Source organism: Chelonia mydas, chromosome 3, assembly GCF_015237465.2.
Source record: "Chelonia mydas isolate rCheMyd1 chromosome 3, rCheMyd1.pri.v2, whole genome shotgun sequence".
In the NCBI taxonomy this organism is placed as follows: Eukaryota; Metazoa; Chordata; order Testudines; family Cheloniidae; genus Chelonia; species Chelonia mydas.
The window spans coordinates 9,035,850-9,059,281 of record NC_057851.1 but is presented as its reverse complement, the minus strand read 5'-3'; the positions used below and the strand labels follow the sequence as shown (position 1 = coordinate 9,059,281).

General features: G+C 43.4%; 1 protein-coding gene across 5 annotated transcripts; it reads right to left on the bottom strand.

Moving 5' to 3' along the window:
- Positions 1–962: 962 nt before the first annotated feature.
- LOC102930668 (L-threonine 3-dehydrogenase, mitochondrial) lies at positions 963–22,420 on the bottom strand. 5 transcript variants are annotated; one of them, XM_043542099.1, is made up of 10 exons: positions 22,113–22,218; positions 21,221–21,376; positions 10,739–10,940; positions 10,226–10,268; positions 6,224–6,294; positions 4,100–4,249; positions 3,810–3,982; positions 2,868–2,958; positions 1,639–1,908; positions 963–1,355 (listed from the first exon to the last, which is right to left on the bottom strand). In XM_043542099.1, the coding sequence occupies exons 3-10, from the start codon at positions 10,920–10,922 to the stop codon at positions 1,216–1,218; spliced, it is 1,122 nt and encodes a 373-aa protein (XP_043398034.1). In that variant the 5' UTR covers positions 10,923–10,940; positions 21,221–21,376; positions 22,113–22,218; the 3' UTR covers positions 963–1,215. The 5 variants fall into 5 exon arrangements, with proteins under 5 accessions (XP_043398034.1, XP_043398036.1, XP_037749788.1 ...); XM_043542101.1 differs by lacking the exons at positions 21,221–21,376; positions 22,113–22,218 and adding an exon at positions 22,281–22,420; XM_037893860.2 differs by lacking the exon at positions 21,221–21,376 and having other exon boundaries at positions 22,113–22,255.
- Positions 22,421–23,432: the final 1,012 nt, after the last annotated feature.

Sequence of the window (23,432 nt, the reverse complement as noted above, 5' to 3'; positions counted from 1 at the left end):
CATAACTCAGCAACTAGAGAAACTTGTACTTTCAAGTATTAGATTCAGATAAACTGAAGGCTGCCTTTGGCTCCATTTCTTGAACTTGTGAAATAAAGAAGTGCTGGCACAATCTCAACTTCTGGATTCCACTCCTCTGAAGCATACAAATTTATTATATCTACACATAAATAGTATCTACAAATACACATATACATAGCGCACACTGTACAGTGAATGGAACAGGTATTTTCAAGACTGGCTCAGCTTTACAACTGACTCAAGTCTCAACCTACCTTTAAAAACTCGCTCTCTGCAGCATATGATCACAATGGTGTAGTAAATGTGACTGGAAACAGGCCAAATGTGGTACTAATTAAAGGTGAGCTCATTCCTGGGCATTGCCTACTTTAAATAGGATAGCTATAGATTCAGATATGGAACATAGATTTTAGTGTCCCAAATTCATCTTTACAATGAAACTGAAGTAAACAGAATTTCTAAAGAACACAAAAAAGCTTGTTTTGAAAACCCTGTATTTTTAAAAGTGTCATGAATTCAAGTTTTATTTTCCTTTACATTTATGGACATAAGATTAATGCTACAAACATTCTGAATCTCATCTGTAAACAAATTGCAGGTTTACCTAGCACTATACCTAGCTATAAGGTTGAACTATTAACTAAAAGGTTTCCCTTTAAAATGAATAACCTTTAATGACCATTGTCACGTTTAAAAATAAAATGGCTCTTCTGATCTCTTAACTGTTGGTGGGAGAGGGAAGGGACAATCCCACCTTCCTACAATCCACAATTAGCTACCTCCACTAAGGAAATGATTAATTAATGTATACTTTGTCAATCCTTCAGTATGTGTCTAAGCACAAGGCTTTGTAATGTTGCCATGTGTTGTTTTCAGAAGGATACTCAGGCAGTAGGAATGACTGCATAGCATTACCAGCCCTATAGTGAGATTTTTTTTTCTAGCTTCTTAAATGCTAAAATTCAAGAACCCTATATGTTTCTCATTTAATGATGCTGTAGTTTTACTAAATAATTTGGTACTGTCTCAAATAACCACACTGAATTCAAACTATAGTATTTAAACCTCAACTCTATTGCAATATATGTAAAGTTTATGATTTACCTGCTATAAGACTTAGAGCATAATGAACTAATTCAGCAGTTTCTCCCTGGTCCTCTGTCGGAGTTTGGAAACCAGGTTTGAAAAGGAGTTTCAGTTAATGTGGGCTACCCGGGAGTCAGAGCCAAGGATATTAAACATTGTGGTCACCAGTTCAGAAAGATCAAAGTCATGTTTCCATCCCCAATCTCTCCGGGCATTGCTGTCATCAAAGTTCATCGGCCAACTGTCAGCTACAAGGAAGGGAAGGGGGGGAGGAAAAAACCCAGAGCATGAGATTTATAGCAAAGATCTTTCAAAGTTTCATAAGTAGGTACCAGAGTAGAGTTTCAAATAGTACAGCAACACTTCCAGATGTCATCAAGATCAAAATAAACTGCAAGTGTCTAAGGAGAACACATAGGAGATGAGGGGGGGAAAAAGGGAAATACTGTTCTGTCCCAGCATCTGACTTCACCCAGACAAGTTTGATACAGGATCACTGGAATGGAATGGAATGAAAAAGCAGATACTAACCAATGGCTTGCCTGACAGCATCCACATTGTAGGTCACCTGGAGCTCAGGAATATGCTTCTTGACCTCTTGCACCAGCTCCTCAGGAGAGAAGCTCATGGCACTGATGTTGTAAGTCCTCATGCTAAGTGAAGCGGAAGGCACTTCCATGACATCTAGCGTAGCCTTCAGGCAGTCATCGATATACATCATTGGGAGGTGTGTGTCTGATTTTAGGTTGCACTGGAATTTGCCATTCTTTATGGCATCATGGAAAATCTGGACTGCATAGTCTGAAGGAAAAAAAAGTTTCCTTGTACTCCCCCATCTGTACTCATCTGTCTTACACGTAGATCATAAGCTCATTGGGGCAGGGGCTGTCTTTGTTGTTCTGTGTTTGTACACCAGCATAATGGGGGTCTTGGTCTATGACTTGGGCTTCAACATGCTATGGTAATGCAAATAAATAAAATATTAAAAATTCTTTTCAGAATTCTAGAAATGCAGCCATCTCTGGGGTGGAATCATATTTCATTCCTGTTCCCTGGGGCCATTCAGCACCTCTCAGATTAGTTTCAGCAGAAGTATGCTTTGTATTTTCACCTGCATTTCAGGAGTTATTTAGATGAAGCAGTGTTTCATTTTACACAACCTTAGTCTCCTGAAAGTTCCACTTTTTCTCATGAGACCATTCTTTTAATCAGCAAAAATGCCCTCAAATGACTTTCACTGGACGATGTATGCAGGTGCACTCTAAGTTAGACATTGATAGGCACACTGTACAACACAGTACACAATATTTGGTATTAAAATACGATACAACAGATTTGTCTGCAGGGCCGGCTCTACAGTTTTTGCTGCCCCAAGCAGTGAAAAAAACTGCCGCCACGGACGGCAAAAGAGAGAAGCTGCTGCCGATTTGCTGCCGTGACCGGCGGAACAGAGAAGCTGCCGCCAAATTGCCACCGCCGCGTTTAAACAGCCGCTCCTTTCAAGCTTCCGCCCCAAGCACCTGCTTAGAATGCTGGTGCCTGGAGCCAGCCCTGCTGGTCTGTGACTACACCTATATATGATGGCCATTATTCATTTATGTGAATGCATTTCAAAGTGACTGGTTAGTTGTTTCTTGGCAAATGAGGTCACCAGACAAATTACACCCTGATGTCCCTCTCATCTTTGCTATGTGGGGCAATCAGCTTGCACACTAATGTTCTCACCTATAATACTGAAACATGGAAAAAGAGTTTCCTACCAGTTGTTCCCCCACCAGGCTGAGAGTCAGCAGAGATAATTCCAGGATACCTCAGACATCGGAAGTCTAGCCCATACCGGTAGTGGTAGTACTGTTGAAGAAGGAGACGAGCAAGACTTTAGACATGAAACTAGAGGGTTGCACACTTTGTTGCTTCTCTAGACTAAACACATTGCATACACCAACAGTTCTTTGCATCCCTCCATTCCCCCCCCCCCCCCCCCAAGCTCCTTTCCCTCTGTATTTCACAGATTTGCTATAAGCCCTCCATCACTCTTTTATCCTGCCAGCAGTTCTGTGTGCACCCACGTCCCCATGCCACGGACTCTGTGCTACAACCCATTTCCACAAGCCAGGAGCTTTGTGTGACCCCCCACCCCCATGTCCCGCTTCCTCATGCCATTGGTGTCATATGTCAGAGGCTCCGTGACCTCCATTCCCACATATCAGAGGCACTGTGTGCCCCGCCACCATTCCTACCCTTTCCCTCCTCTACCATGCCAGAATATGCAACATTTAAATAACAAATATGAATTAAATAAGAACAGTCAGTTATTTTGATTTGATTTAATCCACTCTGATGATCGGTATCCATCCTGATCTCTGGAGTCATTCGAAAATATATTGTAGGAAGACTTTCCGGTACTAATGTGCCATTCCTCAGCTGTCCAAACCATGCCGTGCTGAAATATTTTCCTATGGTCACAAAGAGTCAGTAGCTAAAACAATACTAAAACTCAAGTGTTCGTGAACTTCCAACTTCATGCTAATTCCTCACACGGAACTTATGATTTCCCCACCCCAAACCCCTCAGGCAAAGCATCAACAGTTGCCTCATACTACTAAGAAAATATGTCTGTAGGAAGAGAAGAGAGGAAGAGGAAAGAACACCGCAGTGATCCACCTTCCATCAAGACTAACAATCCATAACAAAGTTCTTACTTCTCCCATGAGCTCAGCATGAACCTTGGAGACTCCATAGATGGTCCTGGGTCTCTGAATGCAGAGATCCGGAGTTGGGTTTCGGGGAGAGGTGGGTCCAAAGGCTCCAATTGTGCTAGGGACAAAGAGTCTCAAACTATGCTCAGCTGCAATATCGAGAACGTTGTGCAAACCTGGAACAAACAAACAGAAATTATCAGAACTTAAACAAAATCTCCTCCAGAGATGTCATGTACTTGAAAGGCTAGTCAAACACTGCTGTAATCACTTACTGTAATTACTGCACTTACCAGTAATGTTTACAGCTCTGGCCAAAGGAACATTTGCTTCTCCAACAGCACTGAGCAAAGCACTATAATGAAACAGCCAAGTAATTCGATTGTTCACCACTATTTCACGGAGATTCTTGTAGTCCAAGATATCAGAGTAGATAAAAGGACCTAAAAAAGTGGACCAAATAGAAAACTGGATGATAAGATGACACTTTGAGACAAAATTCAATAAAAAAACAACACGAGGACCAATGAGTTCACAGGTTCTTGCCCATGTCTTTATTCAGAAATATCTTTCAGTCCACTTTATGCATCAGATTTCTGCCTTCTACAGGCAGCAGCCACTAGAGCACTCACACTCTCCCTCTCTCAAAGATTCGATCACAAAGGCTCTGCAAATTTTTTCATAGCGTGGGTCACATCTTAATAAGGACACTTTCTGATGGACGTCTGCTCTTCCATGTGCAATCCCATAACATCCTTGTAGCAGCTTCAGCACTTCACAGAAGAGTATTTAATGTATTTTGTCTACATTTAGCATCTGAAGACTAGGATAGCTAACACTGTTTAATTAGCCATCTCTGCAGACCACAGGCCCGTTTGGGACCCTCTGTTCTATCAAATATACTCTATCAACTAGTGGCATATACCGATAGCGCAGTGGTTACCAACTGGTCAATCGCATTTGATGGGTCAGTCCTAGAGGGTCTCCCAGTCGGTCGCGATCTCGGCAGTACAGCGTGGCAGCCACTAAGACAGGCGCCCTGACTACCTGGGCCCCACACCACTCCTGGAAGTGACCAGTGGGGCCCGGGGCGGGCCTCCCTTTGCACATTGCTCCTGCCTGCAAGCACCGCCCCCCACAGCCCAGGAACGGGGAACTGTGGCCAATGGGAGCTGCGGGGACAGTGCTTGCAGAGAGGGGCAATGCACGGAGCCAGGTGCCGCCCACCCCCAGAGGGGCCTTCTGGGAGCAGCGCGGGGCAGGGGTAGCCAGGGAGTCTGCCTTAGCGGCAGCCATGCTGCACCACCAACTGGGAGCCTCCGGAGGTAAGTGCTGCCCAGCAGGAGGTTGCACCAACCCCCAGACCCCTCCTGGAGCCAGCATCCCGAACCCCCTTCTGCACCCCAAGCCAGCACCCCGTACCCCCTCCTGCACACCAACCCTCTTGCACTCAAACTCCCTCCGATAGTCTGCACCCCAACACTCTGCCCCAGCCCGGAGCTCTCTCCTGCACACAAACTCCCTCCCAGAGCTTGCACCCCTCACCCCAAACCCCTGCCCCAGGCTCAGCCCAGATCCCCCTCCCACACTGCGAACCCCTCGGCCCCGGCCCAGAGTCCGCACCCCCTCCTGACCCCCAACCTCCTACCCCAGCCGAATGAAAGTGAGTGAGGGTGGGAGACAGCGAGTGATGGTGTGTGTGTGTGGAATTAATAGGGCGGGGCCTTGGGGGAAAGGGCGGGGCAGATCCTGGGTTGCCCTGAAATTCAAAAAGTGATCTTGGGCGTAAAAAGGTTGGAGACCACTGCTGTAGTGTGAGGTCAGAGACCAGCTTACATAATATTATTGAAATGCCTCTAGACTCGTTCCTTTTAGTTTACTATTTATGGCAAAAGGGAAGGAAAGGAGGCTAACCAAGTTCCAAGGCAGTACTGCCACTATGTGAATCCATACTGGCAATCTTGTATGAATTTCAGCATATACCGCATATAAGAAAGTGATTTCAGTATGTACAAAATGTGGATTTCATTTCCCAGTTCTTTTGGGAAATTTTAAATTGCATCAACACTTACAGCAGAAGCAAGAGGGTTAAACCAACTGGGATGAAAGCCATAGCCAATTTAACTTTAAGATGTATTTTGGTCAGCAAAAATCAGAAGGGAAGAAGATTGGAAGGAGATATTCAAGATGTATGTTAATGCACCTTGCCCAAAGGAAAAAAAATCCAATTTCTGGGAAGATTTCACAGAAGTCAGAATGAAACACCCAGAATTTTCAAGATCATAAAAATACTTTGAAAAGTGGTTTGATTAATTTAAGAACTATACATAGTTCAAATGCCTGGCTGTGTCTTGCGGCAGATGAGCAACATCAGAGGCAATATGAAGATTTCTCTATATGCTAATCCAGTCACTTACCATTATAAAAGACATGATCTGGTGGTTTTCTAATGTCAGACAGGATCACGTTGTTTTTTCCAAAACGCTTCCTGAAAAGGAAGGCACATGGTACAATTAGTTTGTACTCTTCAAGATAATGTGTCACTCACTGTTCTGCTACATTAGTTTTAATAGGAACTAATCTGGAGAAGTCATTTGGGCAGAGTAAATTTTATGGTATGACTTTGTCTAGTGCAAGCACTCATGTCAATCTATCTTTTTAATTCTTGAGGTATGTCTACATTGTAGCCGCTGCAGTGGTACAGCTATTACTCCTGGGGGAAGTCTGAGCCAAAAAATTCTGCAACAAAAAAACTAAAATTTCTGTGACCAATATTTTAAAATTCTGCAAAATTCTGCATATTTTGTCAAAATAACACAATATAATCAAACCAGTTTCAATTTATTTTTGGTCATTTATTTCAAAATACCTGTCAGTAAGTATGTCTACAACAATACAGACAACAAAAAAGATTCAGGAAATATTTTTTGACAAATAGATTCCTTACTAGGCATATTAACACAGAACTCTGAGTAATAATTCATTTGAAGTATAGTACAGAACCGTATTTCCCGCACCCCTCAGTAGCAGTGCAAAGGCTTGTGGGAGTCAGGGGTAACCGAGGAGCTGAGGGAGAGGGAAGTAAAATTGCTGGGAAGGAGCCTGGGTGGGAACTTGGAGGGTTGTTGGGTATGGGTGGAAAAAGTATGGAACAGGTTTTTTTGGGAGGCAGGGAGGGATTTTTAGGGAGCTTCCCCCATGCAAACACTGGCTGACCCCTAGCCTCTCCCATTCAGTCAGGTACATCTGCCCTTTTCCCCATGTGTTCCTGCACCTGTATGTGTTCCTCCACTCCCACTCAGACACCCACTCCCCCCAATCCCCATCGCTTCCCTTCCCGTCCCCATGTGTGTCTGTGCCCCCACCTAGCCACCCCCATCCCTATGTGTCCCTGTCCCCCTCCCCCGTCCCCATGTGTCTGTGCCCCCATTGTCCCTGTGTGTCCCTGTCCCCCTCCTCCTGCCCCCATGTGTCCCTGTGCTACCACTCAGCCATCTCCCAAGTAGCTCTGCACCCCCTCCCCCATCACCACATGGCCCTGCGCCTCCCTCCCCGCTGTGGCCCTGCGCCTCCACTCCCATTCAGCCCCTGTCCCAGTCTGTCCTCCCCCACTAGCCCTTCTGAGCTCCCGTCTGACCCCCAGCAGCCCCACGCTCTCTGCTCCTTATAGCCCCCGTCTCCTGACCTGGCCTGACAGACTCTCTCTCTTCCCTAGCTGGTTGGGAGCTGCTGCTGTGTTCTATCACCACAGTGCCCTCTGGTGGGGAAAAGGCGGAATGCAGCAACATTTCAGCAGAAGCTTTTTTCTGCACAAAAAAATAAAAAATGTGCACGGCTCATTAATTATGTGCATGCAGTAGTGCAGAATTCCCCCAGGAGTAAGCTACTGGGCTCCAGTTGTGTTGCTGTAGTAGAGCTGGTTCCTATTGTGACTAAGTGGGACTGTTCTTAATGTTTCCTCTGAATACTGTAGGGGTGTCTCAGTTTCCCCTATGCATTTCTTAAGTCTCTAGATGGGATAAGGGGGTGTAACTGCTGGAGAGCAAAAGCCCAGTGTACCTAAATGGCCGATACTCTGTCTACTGGCAACTGATGACCTGGGCCCTTCCCCCTGCAAGGTGATAGCTAAAGGGTTGGAGAACAAAGGAATCAGGTGACCTCCAGGCCCAGAAAAGGGACAAAGCCCAGAGGAAGAGGGGCTGGAGGGTGAGTCAGTTTGGGTCTGGCTGGGGACGAGGAGTTAAGTGCAGACGTAGTTGTCTGGCTCACTGCCCCCCAAATGGACCCGGCTGAGGGGTCCTGTTCTCTGTACCTACAAGCTCTGTTTTAGACCATGTCATCTAACAAACCTCTGTTTTACTGGCTGGCTAAGAGTCACATCTGACTGCGAAGTTGGGGTGCAGGACCCTCTTGCTTCCTCAGGAGCCCCGCCTGGGCAGACTTGCTGTGGGAAGTGCATGGAGGGGCAGAGGATGCTGAATGCTCCAAGGTCAGACCCAGGAAGGTGGAAGCCATGTGAGCTTTTTGCCCTGAAGACAGTCTGCTCCCAGAGAGGAGACTTCACCAGAGTCCTGCCTGGCTTCCTAGGGAGCAGTTCCAGAGCATCGCCTGGGGACTCCATGACACCTATATCAGTAGGAGGGGTTTTTCCCATTGATGTAATTAACCTTCCTCTCCAAAAGTCAATAGCTCGGTTGACAGAAGACCCAGCCACGTCTACACGTGAGGTTAGGTTGGCCTAACTGTATTGCACAAGGTGCAAAATTTTTCACAGCCCTGAACAACACAGGTAGGTTGATCTAATTCTTAAATATAGACCAGGCTTCAGACTCGGTGCCAAAATTTCTCTCTCCTCAGAAAATTTGCAAACAAAAACTAGGTTTAGTAGCAGTTAAAAGTTGCAGCAGCACACACTGTCCATGTATGTTAAAAAAAATGCCAGTAAGATGTTAAGGGGAAAGACATTCTTTTTCACATTGTTATTGCCTAAGATACTCTTGATATCATACTCCAACACTCCCTAAGGCTTGCATTTCCATCTCCAACAGATACCAGGAAGCAATATGTAATCCTGCTTTACCAAACTGACACTTTAACACACAACCTTAATAGTGACCTCATATGCTTTTATATCAACATATCAGCACATCTGACATTTGGAAAGTTACTCTGCCTTAACATTGCTGAGGTCAATGCTAAGGTTTTGCATTAGAGTGCAAGTTTGACAAAGCTGGGATACATATTGCTTTCTGTTATCTGTTGAAGATGGAAGCGAAAGCTGCTCCCTCTTGCCCCCAACAACTTTCACGCCGCCACACTGTCCTCATCAAATTTGGAGGATTTGTTTTGGTGCTCCCATTATGGCTACAATGCTCTATAGACAAATACTGCCTCTGTGTATAGCAGATATCTAGGAGTCAGCACATGAGATCAAGAATGTGGATGAACAGCTCCTAGAGTGTTTTCTTGTGAAAGCAATACAAAGAAAAAAGTGAGATAATCCAGTGAAAAAGTGCTAGAAGGGATCATTTTATGCTCTTATTATTCTCTCTGCATCAATTCACTTTACATCAAACTATCATGAAAAATTCAAATATCGAAGTTTCTATCTTATGGCTTTTTGCCCATTCAACTGCAAAATAAAATCTTAACATTCCTGTTATTCGTAACTACGATGCAGCTACTGCACTATAAGAGATAGAAAAATTTATCTTTTAAGTTACTATCACTGAAATTCTCTTCAAGAAACACCATCAATTATGGCAAGGTCCAAAAGTTTGTGTGTTTAGCAAGTTGGTGGGTTTTAGAAAACCCAAAGTGGGTTTCTAAAAAATGTAGTATCAACAGAATTCAAAAAAGATCATGAAAAGAGACATACAAATTAAACATTTCTTTGAGATATTGGGAACTCAAAGCCAGCAGTACTGTGATAGTGCATGAAAAACAAAAAGGGAAACTTACCACAAGCTAAGGCCTTAGATTCTCAAAATATATGCTTAACTTTATGCATCCAAGTAGTCTCACTGAACCCAATGACAAGTCACATGTACAAAATTACATACATTTGCAGGACTAAGGCCAAAAATACCAACAAAAGGAAGAATGACTAGTCATTTTTCAGCTCTAAAATGAGTGAAAGGTATAAGAATAAACAACACAAACGGTGTAAAATTATGTTTTGAATCTTAATTACATCTTGGATTTCTGAAGTAATAGCAGGAGTTCTAAGGATATTTTAAAATATGGACTTTTAAATTTTAAATGTCCCATTCAGCATTCTAAGATTCTTAGCTACAGTTTTCATAAGAAATTTTGGGTGCTCAACTTGAGACGTTCAAAATAACCAGTCACTTCTGAAAACCTTGGTCGTGGGGTTTTTAACTTCTTAAGATGTATAAAATTACAAAATCAGAACATACCTCAAGAGTTTAGCAAGTCCCACCCCAAGCTGGCCGAGGCCCCCTAAAGAGGAAAACAGAGACTGTAAAAACAAAAGCCAAGTCAAAGAAAAGATAATGATATTGAAATATTTGACTGTTACTTATGTGTCCTTATAGACCAAGAGAAGTTCAAAACTTAATACTTCAACTACATTGTTATGGGAACCAAAATAGAAGAGTTTTGTTTACACAGAAACAAGAAACTGAATACGCTGTTTTAAGGGAAAGGGATGCTTTTACTATATCTCTAAAATAAACTGGCCCAAAAAGCCACAATATTGTGCTAATCCTAACTGAGGGCATCAGGTACTTCTGCAATAAAAAATAATACATCATAATAATGATCTAGAGAGATGCTGAATACTCAAAACTCCTGGTTGTTTACATGGAATTTGTAGATGCTCAGCAATTTTCGGGATCAGGCCTCGATAGAAAAAATGACTGCCAACTGAGAAATAAAAATAAGAATGAAGTAATGAAATGATGACTAACCTGTAATTAACACTCGAGGATGATCAGTCTCTGAAAAAGATACTGAATGAAAGCTGGCATCTGAGGTCACCTGACGTGGTGAGACACCAATACATCTAACTGGCACAAGGGAAGTCTGACATCCACAACCGGGGCTCTGTAGCAACTGACTAAGAGTTCTGCTCAAGTTCTTTACAATTGCCATTTTTGTCTTTTAAATATGCTGTGAGAAGAGGGAAAGTATTAGTCACAAATTATTCTTGAAAAAAAAAATACAGTTTCCCGACATTTAGAACTGTGTAGAATAGTCTGTGTTTAAGGAAAGTTTTATGCAACCCCAGTTTTGTCTGAAGCACCAAACCAGTGCCATGACCTGCTATATATGCAGCTCATGAAATAGAATGAATTAGGATAGCATCACACGCATGAGCAGAAGAAAATATTCACAAGTACAAAGAGTTAAGTGTAGCAGACAGTGAGAACCCAAGGTGGTGTCATTTCAACATTCTGCCTAGACCCTTTTGTGGTGAGCATCAGAAATCACGATACCTATGGCAAATGGAGGCACAAGCTCAAAAAGCAACAGTACCTACTACTATGATTGAAAGCTGTCACTACATGGGTTAAATGGATACATTCTAGAGACTACCTAAAGTCGAGTCAACAAACATTCTCATGGCCTAGTGAAGGGTTAAAATCCATTGCTGATGTAATAACCTGGTATATGGATTTGCGTACAGGCCCAAAGTCCAGAGTTCGGTCAAGAGGTCAGAGGCCTAGCAATAGCTAAGAGAAAGCAGAATAACCAAAGATAACCTTGCTTTTGCTAAGATATGCCTGGTCAGCAAAACGCCGGATGTTGTGGGCAATAATTGTGTCTTATTCAAAGTTGCAAACAGAACAAAGAAGCCCTGTTTCTGTTGTGTTAGTTTCTTCTATACGGAGCTGTTCTTCCCACACCTCCAACCTTGGGTTTATGAAAGGTTCAAGCATGTCAGTATAAGATATGGCCTCCTCCCACCTCCCTTTCCCAGGGACCAATGCCTGCCTTAAAACACAAATGAACAACTTGAAAGACAATCTTTATTGCCATATACTTTTACTGTTTCTTTGCTTTTACCCCTAGATATGTATCTGTTGGAAATCAGAGGAGCTACTTCATTCCTATGGACCCCAAATCAGAATTCTATATATATATATATTTTTCATACTAATACATTTGTTAAAGTACTAATTATATGTTAGAAGTAAATTTGTTAACTTGAGACCATGGGCAGAGACATTATGTAACCTTTGATCATTGGCTACTGTGCTATTATGTCTTGCTGCTAGACCTATCCGGGGTTGTGGGACTGCCTACCCCATCACTTTTCCTCGCCCGTGGAAAATCCATATATTCCATTATAATCAATTGATTGACAGTGTCTCTGAGCCTAATAAGTGAGGTTGACACTCAGTCAGCGCTGTATGTAATACACTCCTGTGCTTGACCCCTACACAGTGTGGATTTATGTCCTTCACCTAGCTTTTCTTAACATTGCATCAAGAAGAAGCAATTACATCAGCGGAAACTGCAGTAAATCATCTGTAGAACATCACTGTCCCCAAACAAACACTATTTATATATATATAAACACAGAGCTGATTCTTTTACTTTTTCTTCAATTAAAATTCTTCTTTTAAGAACCTGATTGTTTTTTCATTGTTCTTAAGATCCAAGGGTTTGGGTCTGTGTTCACCTATGCAAATTGGTGAGGATTTTTATCAAGTCTTCCCCAGGAAACGGGTGTAGGGTTTGGGAGGATTTTGGGGGGAAGACGTTTCCAAGTGGGCTCTTTCCCTGTTATATATTTGTTAGACGCTTAGTGGTGGCAGCAATAAAGTCCAACGGCAAAAGGTAAAATAGTTTGTACCTTGGGGAAGTTTTAACCTAAGCTGCTAAAAATAAGCTTAGGGGGTTTTTCCATGCAGGTCCCCACATCTGTACCCTAGAGTTCAGAGTGGGGAAGGAACCTTGACATGGTTCCAATGCATCCAATGAAGTGAGCTGTAGCTCACGAAAGCTTATGCTCAAATAAATGTGTTAGTCTCTAAGGTGCCACAAGTACTCCTTTTCTTTTTACTATTTACAGGATGACTGGAACCAGAGAAGCAAGCGAAAAGCAGAACGATTTATTATATACAAGGTTGCTGTTTCCAGGGTTTATTTTTTTAGCATTTTTTAGTTTTATGTAGATGTGCAAAAACTGGGGGCTTTGAGGGAGCTCCCTCTTTGAATATATGGTAATAAGTAACATATCCTAGTACGCTTTAACATAATATTGTTTCAAACAACACTATATTAAAGCACACTTGGGAGTCTTTAGTGCACACTAATAAGATCTACATGGACCAATTAGTATGCAACACATTAGTGAACTAGATATCACCCCCCACAGACCGCATTACTGCTCCCTGTAGACAAGTCCTTAGGTACAAGTTACCATTTCTAGTATTTTTCTGGTGTTTAACAAATTTTTTTTTTAATTAGGATTTTATGTCTTTATTGGTTAAAGCCAAAAATCAGAAGCCCTCTTTATAAAGTCTAATCTACAAAATTGCTTTACAATCAAATACTGTTTCATATCAAAAATGGCACACCGTGCATGTAGTTCATGCTCAGTTAGAGGCACTTCCACAAGCCTCTGGATTGCTTTCCTCCCCCTGCCCACCCCGCCCATATCTTTGGAGAGGAAACAGGGGGGAGGGAGACTGAGCATTGTAGCCTTCTTCATTTACTTGAATAGTTAAATATTTACTTGATTAGCGTTCACCCCTAGACGAGCCACAATATGAGAGTTGTTAGATGGCAGACCCCCAAGAAAGAACAAATCTTTATTACAGTCACTTGTGGTGAAACCCCTAATCAGGAGAATGGGCACATCCCAGTTTCTACTGTCTAGTCATCCAGTTCTTTTCAACTATGTTCTGGGTGCCACCCTCTCTTATATCACATTATGCTAACACCCATTTTATCCTATGCATATTCATAATTAATTCACCCCTTTTCTCCTTATCTGAATTTCCACACTCCACTTATTTTAGGGTCCTCACTTTTCAAAGGTTAATTATCCACCTATTTCACAATCATTAGCATTTGTGTCACTAGTTGCTATGGCTTTATTGTGGTTAATATTTGAGACTGTCAGTTACATATGCTCCTTAAAAGTATCCTAAAATATCAATAACTTGTATGCAGTTTCTTATTTCATCCTAATCCACTGACTTACTGCATTTGTTTATCATCAGTCTTGCGACTCGCAAGGTCACTTCCCTGTCATTTACTTATGTCAAGCTACACTTGAGCCTTTCCACTCATGCTTACTCTCAATATAGGTACTTAGGCTAGGCCACTACTTGCATTGCAGCAGAAGCCACACCTTAAAGCATTACCTGAAATCCTACACATGCTACAGCAAGTATCCATTACATATCCATTCTGAAATTATACTTTTTTGTTTTAATGAAAAATGTTGAGTTCAATCACTGAAGCCCTTCCCATCTCTCTCTCACACACCCCAATTCTCTGCCAGACAGGCTGACTCAGAGTAACCTCACAGATGGGTAAGTTGGTTTTATAAATGCTATTAAAGATAATTTCCTCCTCTCCCCTTCTCATATGAACTCTTAATGTTTGCACAGTAAGGAAAAAGGCTCCTGCTGGAAATTCAGACAGCAATCACTGTCCTAAAAACATTTCCAACACAACCAGTTTCCAGCAAAAGCTGCAGCATGACTCCAATATAAATTAGTAGCATCACTTAACAGAGAAGAGGCATGAGGCACAAACTCAGTTTTCTCAATATCCAGGCCTTAATTTGAAAAGGCAACTTTGAAATCCATTATATTCTGTTATTTTATAGTCACCCGCATCACTTTACCACTTATTAGCAGCTTTGAAGATGGAAGGTGCTAAGTATTATTACGAATATAAAAAACTCCTTTTTTCAGGTAGCTTTCTCTTTCCTGACCACCCCAAAGAGAAAATATTCTTGTCTCATTTCAAATGTCAAATGTCTGTTGCCATCTAGATTCTCTGACAAGCTTTTCATCCATTATATTAGCTTGTGAGGGAAATTAACAAAAGAATCAACAATTTGTTCACTGTCCTAATTAAATAAAACCAAAGAGTTTCTCCAAAGAAGTGTGTTTACTGAATGTTAACATTCATTTTTTATTAAAAATGAAATGAAAAACATTTAAGATGATGCAATAAATCAGAGTTGTTTCTATTCTATCTGAGCTTACCTTTCTTTCTGTTGGTGATTTAGCAGAAGGGAAAGGGATGTGTGCGTGTGGAATTTATAGAGCCCTGCCTCTTTGCTAGGCCAATCAAAATCCTGCAAAGAGTAGGAGTTGGCTGGTAGGTAAGAGGAAGAGGGAGGGAGAGATCAACAGCAGCCAGGAACATCTTAAATCAAACAAATGTGATTCTGTGAGGTCTTCACCAGGTGCCATTCAGTGTTGTTGTAGCCTTGTTGGGCACAGGATATTAGAGAAACATGGTGGGTGAGGTAATATCTTGTACTGGACCCACCTCTTATGGTGAGAAAGACAAGCTTTCAAGCTCAAAGCTCATCTCTCTCTCTCTCCAACACAAGTAGGTCCAATAAAAGATATTACCTCACCCACCTTGTTTCACCAGCTGATAGGTAGAGAATATTGAAAATATGTAACAAGATTTCTTAGCTAAAGAGAGTACACAACATATGATTATTGCTAAAACCATTTAAAGAGAATAGCTTTTAAATAACTGATAGTGCAAAGCATTAATAAAAAGCAAACAGGCTTGTGTTAAAATGCAAAGCAGCAATTCAGTGCTGCATAGCCGGGAATTTCCAAGTTTTGTAATAAGATTGTGAAAAAATTACGCAATACCCTCACAACTGACAAGCATTTAACAAGTTAATCTTTCAGTCCACCACCCTTTTTCTGGAATCTGGCAAATGTTACATGTGCTGATAGGGTAACATGAGCACCTGTTGCTGATGTAAAAGAAAAAAACATGTTTATAAGTTAGCTGGCTGCTTTCCCCAGTATCAGTTTGGATTAGGGCTGTCAATTAACCAGAGTTGACTCAAGCGATTAACTCAAAAGAAATTAACTTGATTTAAAAAATTAATCACTACTAATTGCACTGTTAAACAACAATAGAATACCAATTTACATTTATTATAAATATTTTGGATGTTTTTCTACATTTTCAAATATATTGATTTCAATTACAACACAGAACACAGTGCACGGTGCTCACGTTATATTATTTTTATTACAAATATCTGCACAGTAAAAAAGATAAATAGTATTTTTCAATTCACCTCATACAAATACAGTAGTGCAATCTCTATCATGAAAGTGCAACTTGCAACTTACAAATGTGGACTTGTAGGCTAAAGTTTTATATTGTTTTATTTTTGAGTGCAGTGATGTAAAAATAATTCTACATTTGTAAATTGCACTTTCACGATAAAGAGACTGCATTACAGTACTTGTATGAGGTGAATTGAAAAATACTATTTCTTTTATCTTTTTTACGGTGCAAATATTTGTAATAAAAATAATAATAAAGTGAGCACTGAACACTTTGTATTCTGGGTTTTACTTGAAATCAATACATTTGAAAAATCTAGAAAAAAATCCAAAGTATTTAAATAAATGGTATTCAGTTCTTAACAGTGCGATTAAAAATTAAATCTTTTTAAAATCTCGGTATTAATCACACTTAATCTTTTTAATCGTTTGACAGCCCTAGTTTGGATATTAATGATTTTTATAGATCTTTAAAAATAAGAAGATAAGGGAACTTATGAGTTTAATTTGTAATGAGTAAAGTTTTTGTAAGCTTCAGCAATAAATTAAACCGGAAATCAAGCCCAAGGCATAAAAAGAAAGGTCAAATCCCAGAATACAAAATCTCAGCTGTAGCTTCAGTGGGCTGGACAGCTGTTGTGTGACCCAGCTACGCTCATGCATACACTTATTTTTGAAGATGTTCATTTTACCAAGAATACACAGTGTCACTGGAGGAGTGGGTGGAAGAAATTTACCACAATCTGTGCTTTCACTATTAGAAAACATGAATATACTGAGAGAAAAGGGCGAAGTGATCTGGTGGGTTAAAGCAGGGAGCATGTGGGTGAACTCCAGTAGTCTATCCCTAGGGAAGAGAGGGGCAGTTCTCCACTACTCCTGCAACCTCAGGCAGGAGAAAGACTAAAAAGGGGGATTTTGCTACCCTCACCCCAGCATCATTTTTTAAATCCACCTCTCCCGTATGTAGCTCCCTGGTGCTTGCCTCTTCTTCTGCAGCAAGGGTGTGAAATGGACATGATTTCTATTTTCACTGCTATACACAGGGTTTGGAATAGTAGCCGTGAAAGAGACAGGAATCACAGTTCTAAATACACGGCAGTTTACAGCTTTCTTTGTCAACTGCAGAGGCACAAGAATTCTTTCGACACACTTTGGAACACAGCTTTGAAGCATTAGGTCACATTCAGAAGATTACCTTCATAACCACAGGGACCAGACACTGAATTATTTTAAAAGAACGTTTAAATTCTTCAGAAATTGATGGTTTAGTCTCTTTACTTACCTTGGTGAGATTATTCTTTTCTTGCTGGCTAGTACTTATAAACTTGAGTTACAGCATTAGGCTTTATTCACTAGAGAAGTACCTATCTATTTTGTAAAAAGAAAAGGAGTACTTGTGGCACCTTAGAGACTAACCAGTTTATTTGAGCATGAGCTTTCGTGAGCTACAGCTCACTTCATCGGATGCATAGCATATCGTGGAAACTGCAGAAGAAAAGGAGTACTTGTGGCACCTTAGAGACTAACCAGTTTATTTGAGCATGAGCTTTCGTGAGCTACAGCTCACTTCATCGGATGCATAGCATATCGTGGAAACTGCAGAAGAAAAGGAGTACTTGTGGAACCTTAGAGACTAACCAGTTTATTTGAGCATGAGCTTTCGTGAGCTACAGCTCACTTCATCGGATGCATAGCATATCGTGGAAACTGCAGAAGACCTTCTGCAGTTTCCACGATATGCTATGCATCCGATGAAGTGAGCTGTAGCTCACGAAAGCTCATGCTCAAATAAACTGGTTAGTCTCTAAGGTGCCACAAGTACTCCTTTTCTTTTTACGAATACAGACTAACACGGCTGTTACTCTGAAACCTATCTATTTTGGTATCTTTGTTAAGTTGCTTGAAGGTTATTGGGGTTTTTTTGTTTGCTTTTTGTTTTTGGAGTGGGTGATGGGACATTTGGATAGAAGGGGTTTCAATGACCCATATCTAAAGTCTACTTCTGGCCAGACTGGAAATTAGTTGGACGGGTTCATTCGATTCCAGAGGTGGGCGAACTACGGCCTGCGGGACCATCCTGCCCGGCCCCTGAGCTTCTGGCCCGGGAAACTCACCCCTGAACCCTCCCCCGCTGTTCCCCCTTCACTGCAGCCTCAGCTCGCTGCGCAGCATGGTAAGGGGGTGGATTTCACTACACCACTCAGGGGTGTGCATTATTCACACCTCTGACTGACTTAATTAAACTGACCTAATTTGCTAGCGTAGACCAGGCCTCAGTCTCTGTTCAAGAGTAGCTCCAGACTAGAATAGTAAGGGTGTTACTGGACTAAAGTGTGCTAGGGGACCCAGAGGAGGAAGCTTGCAAAGCACCTGCCTCCACTATGGTAGGCTTGCGTCCATCACATTATTTCAAAAAGGTCAGGAAGCCACAATCAAGATTCTAGAATCTCTCTACCACAATCATAATATTTGTGCAAACCAGGTAGGACAATGGGAAAAAAAACACCTGCAAGCAAAGGAACCTCAAATGGGGGTAGCCAGCTTCTACAACTCCCTCCTTGCTGCACCAGCACAAGGAACAAGTCAGGGCAGGGAAGACGAGCGGCAGGAGTGCAATGCACTCTGGTTATCTCTATATCCCATACACTAGTTAAAGTAACAGCTGTTAGATCAGCCTCTCCAAAACACATTCCCCCTGTTCTTTTCCCACTACCTGCCCCAACCAGTCTGAACCATCATGGATGACACAATATGCCACGTTGCTGCCTCTTCCCCACCCCCAGAGAGAGAGACTGAGGCTCAGTTTGATTGCATTTTAAAACAAAGAAAGACAGATCATATCCGAGTTACAAGTTACTAAAAATATTAAGAACAGGAGTATCTGTGGTACCTTAGAGACTAACAAATTTGTTTGAGCATAAGCTTTCATGGGCTACAGCCCACTTCATCGGATGCATAAAATGGAACATATAGTAAGAAGATATGTATACATACAGAGAACATGAAACAATGGGTGTTACCATACACACTGATCACTCTCATTATAGTGTGTATGGTAACACCCATTGTTTCGTGTTCTCTGTATGTATACATATCTTCTTACTGTATGTTCCATTTTATGCATCCGATGAAGTGGGCTGTAGCCCATGAAAGCTTATGCTCAAACAAATTTGTTAGTCTAAGGTGCCACAAGTACTCCTGTTCTTTTTGCGGATACAGACTAACAAGGCTGCTATTCTGAAACCTAAAAATATTAAGCTCTTGAAGTGGGTGACATGAGAAAGATCCTATCTCTACACTTGGACCCTCTTGGACCATGGTCTCTTCTGCCCCTCTGCAGTCCTTGTTTTCTTCCTACCCATAAAGGTAGTATAGGAGACTCCTCCTGTACTTCTGCTCTGGAAGGATCTGTGAGTTGAGAGAGGTGATTACCATGGTTTCACCTACTCCGCTGCAGTCTTTTGCTCATCTGCTTGGGCTTCTCTATAGCAGAGGTTTTCAAACTGTGGTCCGTGGACCTCCAGTGGTCTGCAAGTTCCATTCAGGTGGTCCATGGATAGTTCCCTCTAAGGTGCATGCCTGGGTGGCCACACATGAGAGAATGAAGAGCCACCCACCTAATTAGTGGAGCCACGCAGGTGTGGCTCCACTAATTAGGTGCCTGGACTCTGGAGGAGACGCACATGTAAAGTGAGGAGGTAACCTTGGGGGGAATAGAGGGTAGGTGGGGTGGCAGTGGGGTGAGAATAGGGGGTGGGGGAATTTGGGATGTGCAGGGCTGCGGTGGCCAGAGAAAGAGGTGACTTTTCCCAGCTCCAGGGCTGTGGCTGCCAGGGAGTGATAGCCCTTCTTCCCAGCCTTTGCTCTGTGGCTGCTGTGGTAGAAGAGAGACCCCCCTCCTTCCCAGCCCCAGCTTAGGGGCTGCTGTGGCAGGGGAGAGAGGGCACATCCATTGCATTAGAAAGGTAAGACTACTGATATTAAAATATAAGTTGTGTGCTTTTATTTGTAGAACAAAAAAAAATTATTAAGGGTTTTTTTTATAGAGAGCTTTTATCCAATGCGCTTTATAATAGCTAATGGTACAAACAACATTTGGAAAGATCATTAAGTGGTCCACCAAGTCCCCCAGCAATTTTTAAGTGGTCCATGTAAAAAAAAGTTTGAGAACCACTGCTCTACAGCATGCCCTCAGCATGAAAGGAACTACATGGGAAAGCAGCACTTGACCCAAAGTTGGTTGCTGAAAGCAAGGGGAAAAACTAGATTCCTTCAGTAATCAACTGAAGCATTATTTAAAAAAAACATGCTACAGTAAGGCAAAAAGAAAAGCTGTAACCATTTGCCATGTTTTTCATAAAAGCCTCACTGTCACTAAGGTCTGGTTAGTACACTTACAGTATACTTAAAGAATACAAAAAAAAGAACAGGAGTACTTGTGGCACCTTAGAGACGAACAAATGTATTAGAATGAAAGCTTATGCTCAAATAAATTTGTTCATCTCTAAGGTGCCACAAGTACTCCTTTTCTTTTTGCAAATACAGACTAACATGGCTGCTACTCTGAAACCTTAAAGAATACAGAAATAACAGAAACTTATTTCTGTTGTCATGATGATAGGTCTAAACTGACAATTTACAGAAAACAGGTATTCTTTAAAACTCAGAATTATTTCAGTCTAACCCATACAAGAAAACAGCATCAGACACAATGATTCACTAAACTAGGTAGTATTTTTTCCCCCAGGTTAAATTCTAGTAAATGGATGCTTCTAACTACCTTAATTATCAGAGACTATAAATGCAGTAACTGCATGGAGTATTAAATTCTTAACCAACAGGTTCAATTTTGCAAAATGCTTTTAAATACTTGGATGACAAGCACTAGAGAAATATTAAGTATTATTAATAATACTTATCTGTAAAGTCAAAATCTCTAGACTGCCAGTGCTGGCATTCAGAGTGACCCAAGTAGCTGTCAGAATTAATCTAACTGCTTTTTTCCCAGCTATTTGGCTACCTTCCTTGTCAAGACCGTGCCTTTTACATCAGTCTGATGCCGCAAGCTTTTCACTTTAATTTTTAAAGCGACTGGATCTTCATAACGCATTGGCGTGGCGCATAAGAGCAAAGCGCTGAGTTAACACTAGCCTTGAGGAGGTGCATTTGGCAAGAGCCTCAGCTTATGCCGAGGATGCAATGCACAGCGCACAGCACCCCAGTCACGGATTTATAGGTCTTGCTTCACCCTTTCAGCAGCTGTAGGACCCAACCGGGCTGGTGCAAGAACCTCAATCCCAGGCCAACCTGCCAACACAAACAAGATGTCCCCTTGAGTCTGGGCCAGGGAAAAGTGGCCCCAGCTCAGCTCCTAGCCTCTCCCCACACCCTTAAAATGTATAACCCCGAGCGCCTACGTAGCACCAGTAAACCTCAAAGCACCTTATCAAGGAGGATCCTGCTAGAGCCCAGTTCACCCCAGAGCGCGCTGTGAACACAGATCCCCCCGCCCCTCACAGCGCCCTCGGAGGAGCAGCCCCTGGACCTGCTGGGTTAATTCCCCCAAGACCACGCACCGATTGAGGGAACCCAGGCGTCCTGGCTCTCACTCCGCCGCTGGGCCGCGTTGCGGGGGGATGCGAAAGGGGCGGGGGGAGGAGTCTCTTCAATTCTCCCCTCCCCCAGTGCCAGCGCGTGCCCCCCTCTCCCGCCTTCAGCTCCCGGCCCCAGACCCCGTTTCAGCCCCGCCCCCACTCAGCCGCCGCCGCCGCTATTCTCGGGGAGGGAGAGTAGTTGCGGCGGCCAGGAAACGCCGGTAAAGCAGGGGCGGGGGCGGGAGGGGGGTAGGAAGACGGCGGGGGGGCGCGACCAACCCAAAGCTGGGTCGGCTCCACTGGGGATGGGGAGGGGCGGACCCCAGGGCGCGGGGAGCCGGAGCTGAGGAGAATCAGCAGCGGGGCCCGCCCGGGTCGCTCCGCCCCTCATTCAGAGGCAGCTGCCCGGGGCCAGACCATCTTCTCTGCTCCCCCACAACGGTACTGACCCCTCCAGCAGGAATGCGATTGGTTCCGCTCGCTCGGCCCGCTGCCTTGACCCCCGCCCCCCCTCCACCACGCGCGGCAGCCTAACGGTACGTGGTGTAGGGGCTCGCGCGCGCCGCCACGACTCCTCTATCAAGCCGCTCGCGCGGCCCCTGAAGCCCCGCCCCCACCTGGCAGCCTGAGCCTCCTGATAGGCCTGCTGCTTGGGGAGGCGGGGCCAGAGTGCCACCATCACGCCCGCGGTAACCTTGGAAACCGGCCACACTGAAAAAGATTTAAAGGCGTCGCGCCAGCCTCTCCCTGCGCCTCAGCTTCGCATCCCCCAAGAGTGGGGAGGGCCGGGTCAGCCCAGGCACCCCTGGGCTCCAAAGTAACAGCAGGTGAGTGGTGATGTCATCGGGTGACGTCCTGCCATGACATCACAGGGCCTTGAGGTGGTGCCAGAAGAGACATCATTTTGCGGCAGAAATGGGAAGCATGGTCAGGGGCAGAGCAGGGGGAGTCAGGACTCCTGGGTTCTGTCCCCACCTGTGGGGCAGACAGGGCATCTGGGGAGGCTGGAGGTCAGGGTGAGGGGGAGTCAGGACTCCTGGGTTCTGGCCCCACCTCTGGGGCAGACAGGGGGTCTGGGGAGGCTGGAGATCAGGGTAATGGGGAGTCAGGACTCCTGGGTTCTGGCCCCACCTCTGGGGCAGACAGTGGGTCTGGGGAGGCTGGAGATCAGGGTGAGGGGGAGTCAGGACTCCTGGGTTCTGGCCCCACCTCTGGGGCAGACAGGGCGTCTGGGGAGGCTGGAGATCAGGGTGAGGGGGAGTCAGGACTCCTGGGTTCTGGCCCCACCTGTGGGGCAGACAGGTGGTGCAGTCACTAGAGCATGGGGTGATGAAGAGCCAGGACTCCTGAGTTCTTTCCCTGACTTTAGCAGGGATAGACATTGGAGACAGAGGATCCTGGTTCCCTGTCAGTGATTTTACTCACCTGTTCTAACCCTGACACACAGATAGGACTGGAACATAGCTTTTTGAAAATATATGCTGTTTAGGAGAGAGAGGAATAAACAGAAAGGTGGCAGGGTAGCATTGTACATCAACAAAGTGGTAAACTAAAGAAATAAGAAGTAGTAGTATGGTCAAAACAGAATCTGTTGGGGTAAAAATCACTTTGGGGAAGTATGGTAAAAGAGGATCTGTCTGTTTGGATAGTGTTAGAGGTCTGCTAGGATAGTGTTAGAGGTCTGCTATAGACCCACAGGGGCAGACTTAGATATGGATAGAAATTTTTATAACAGTATTAGAAAAATACTTTTGGAAATTGTGTCATAA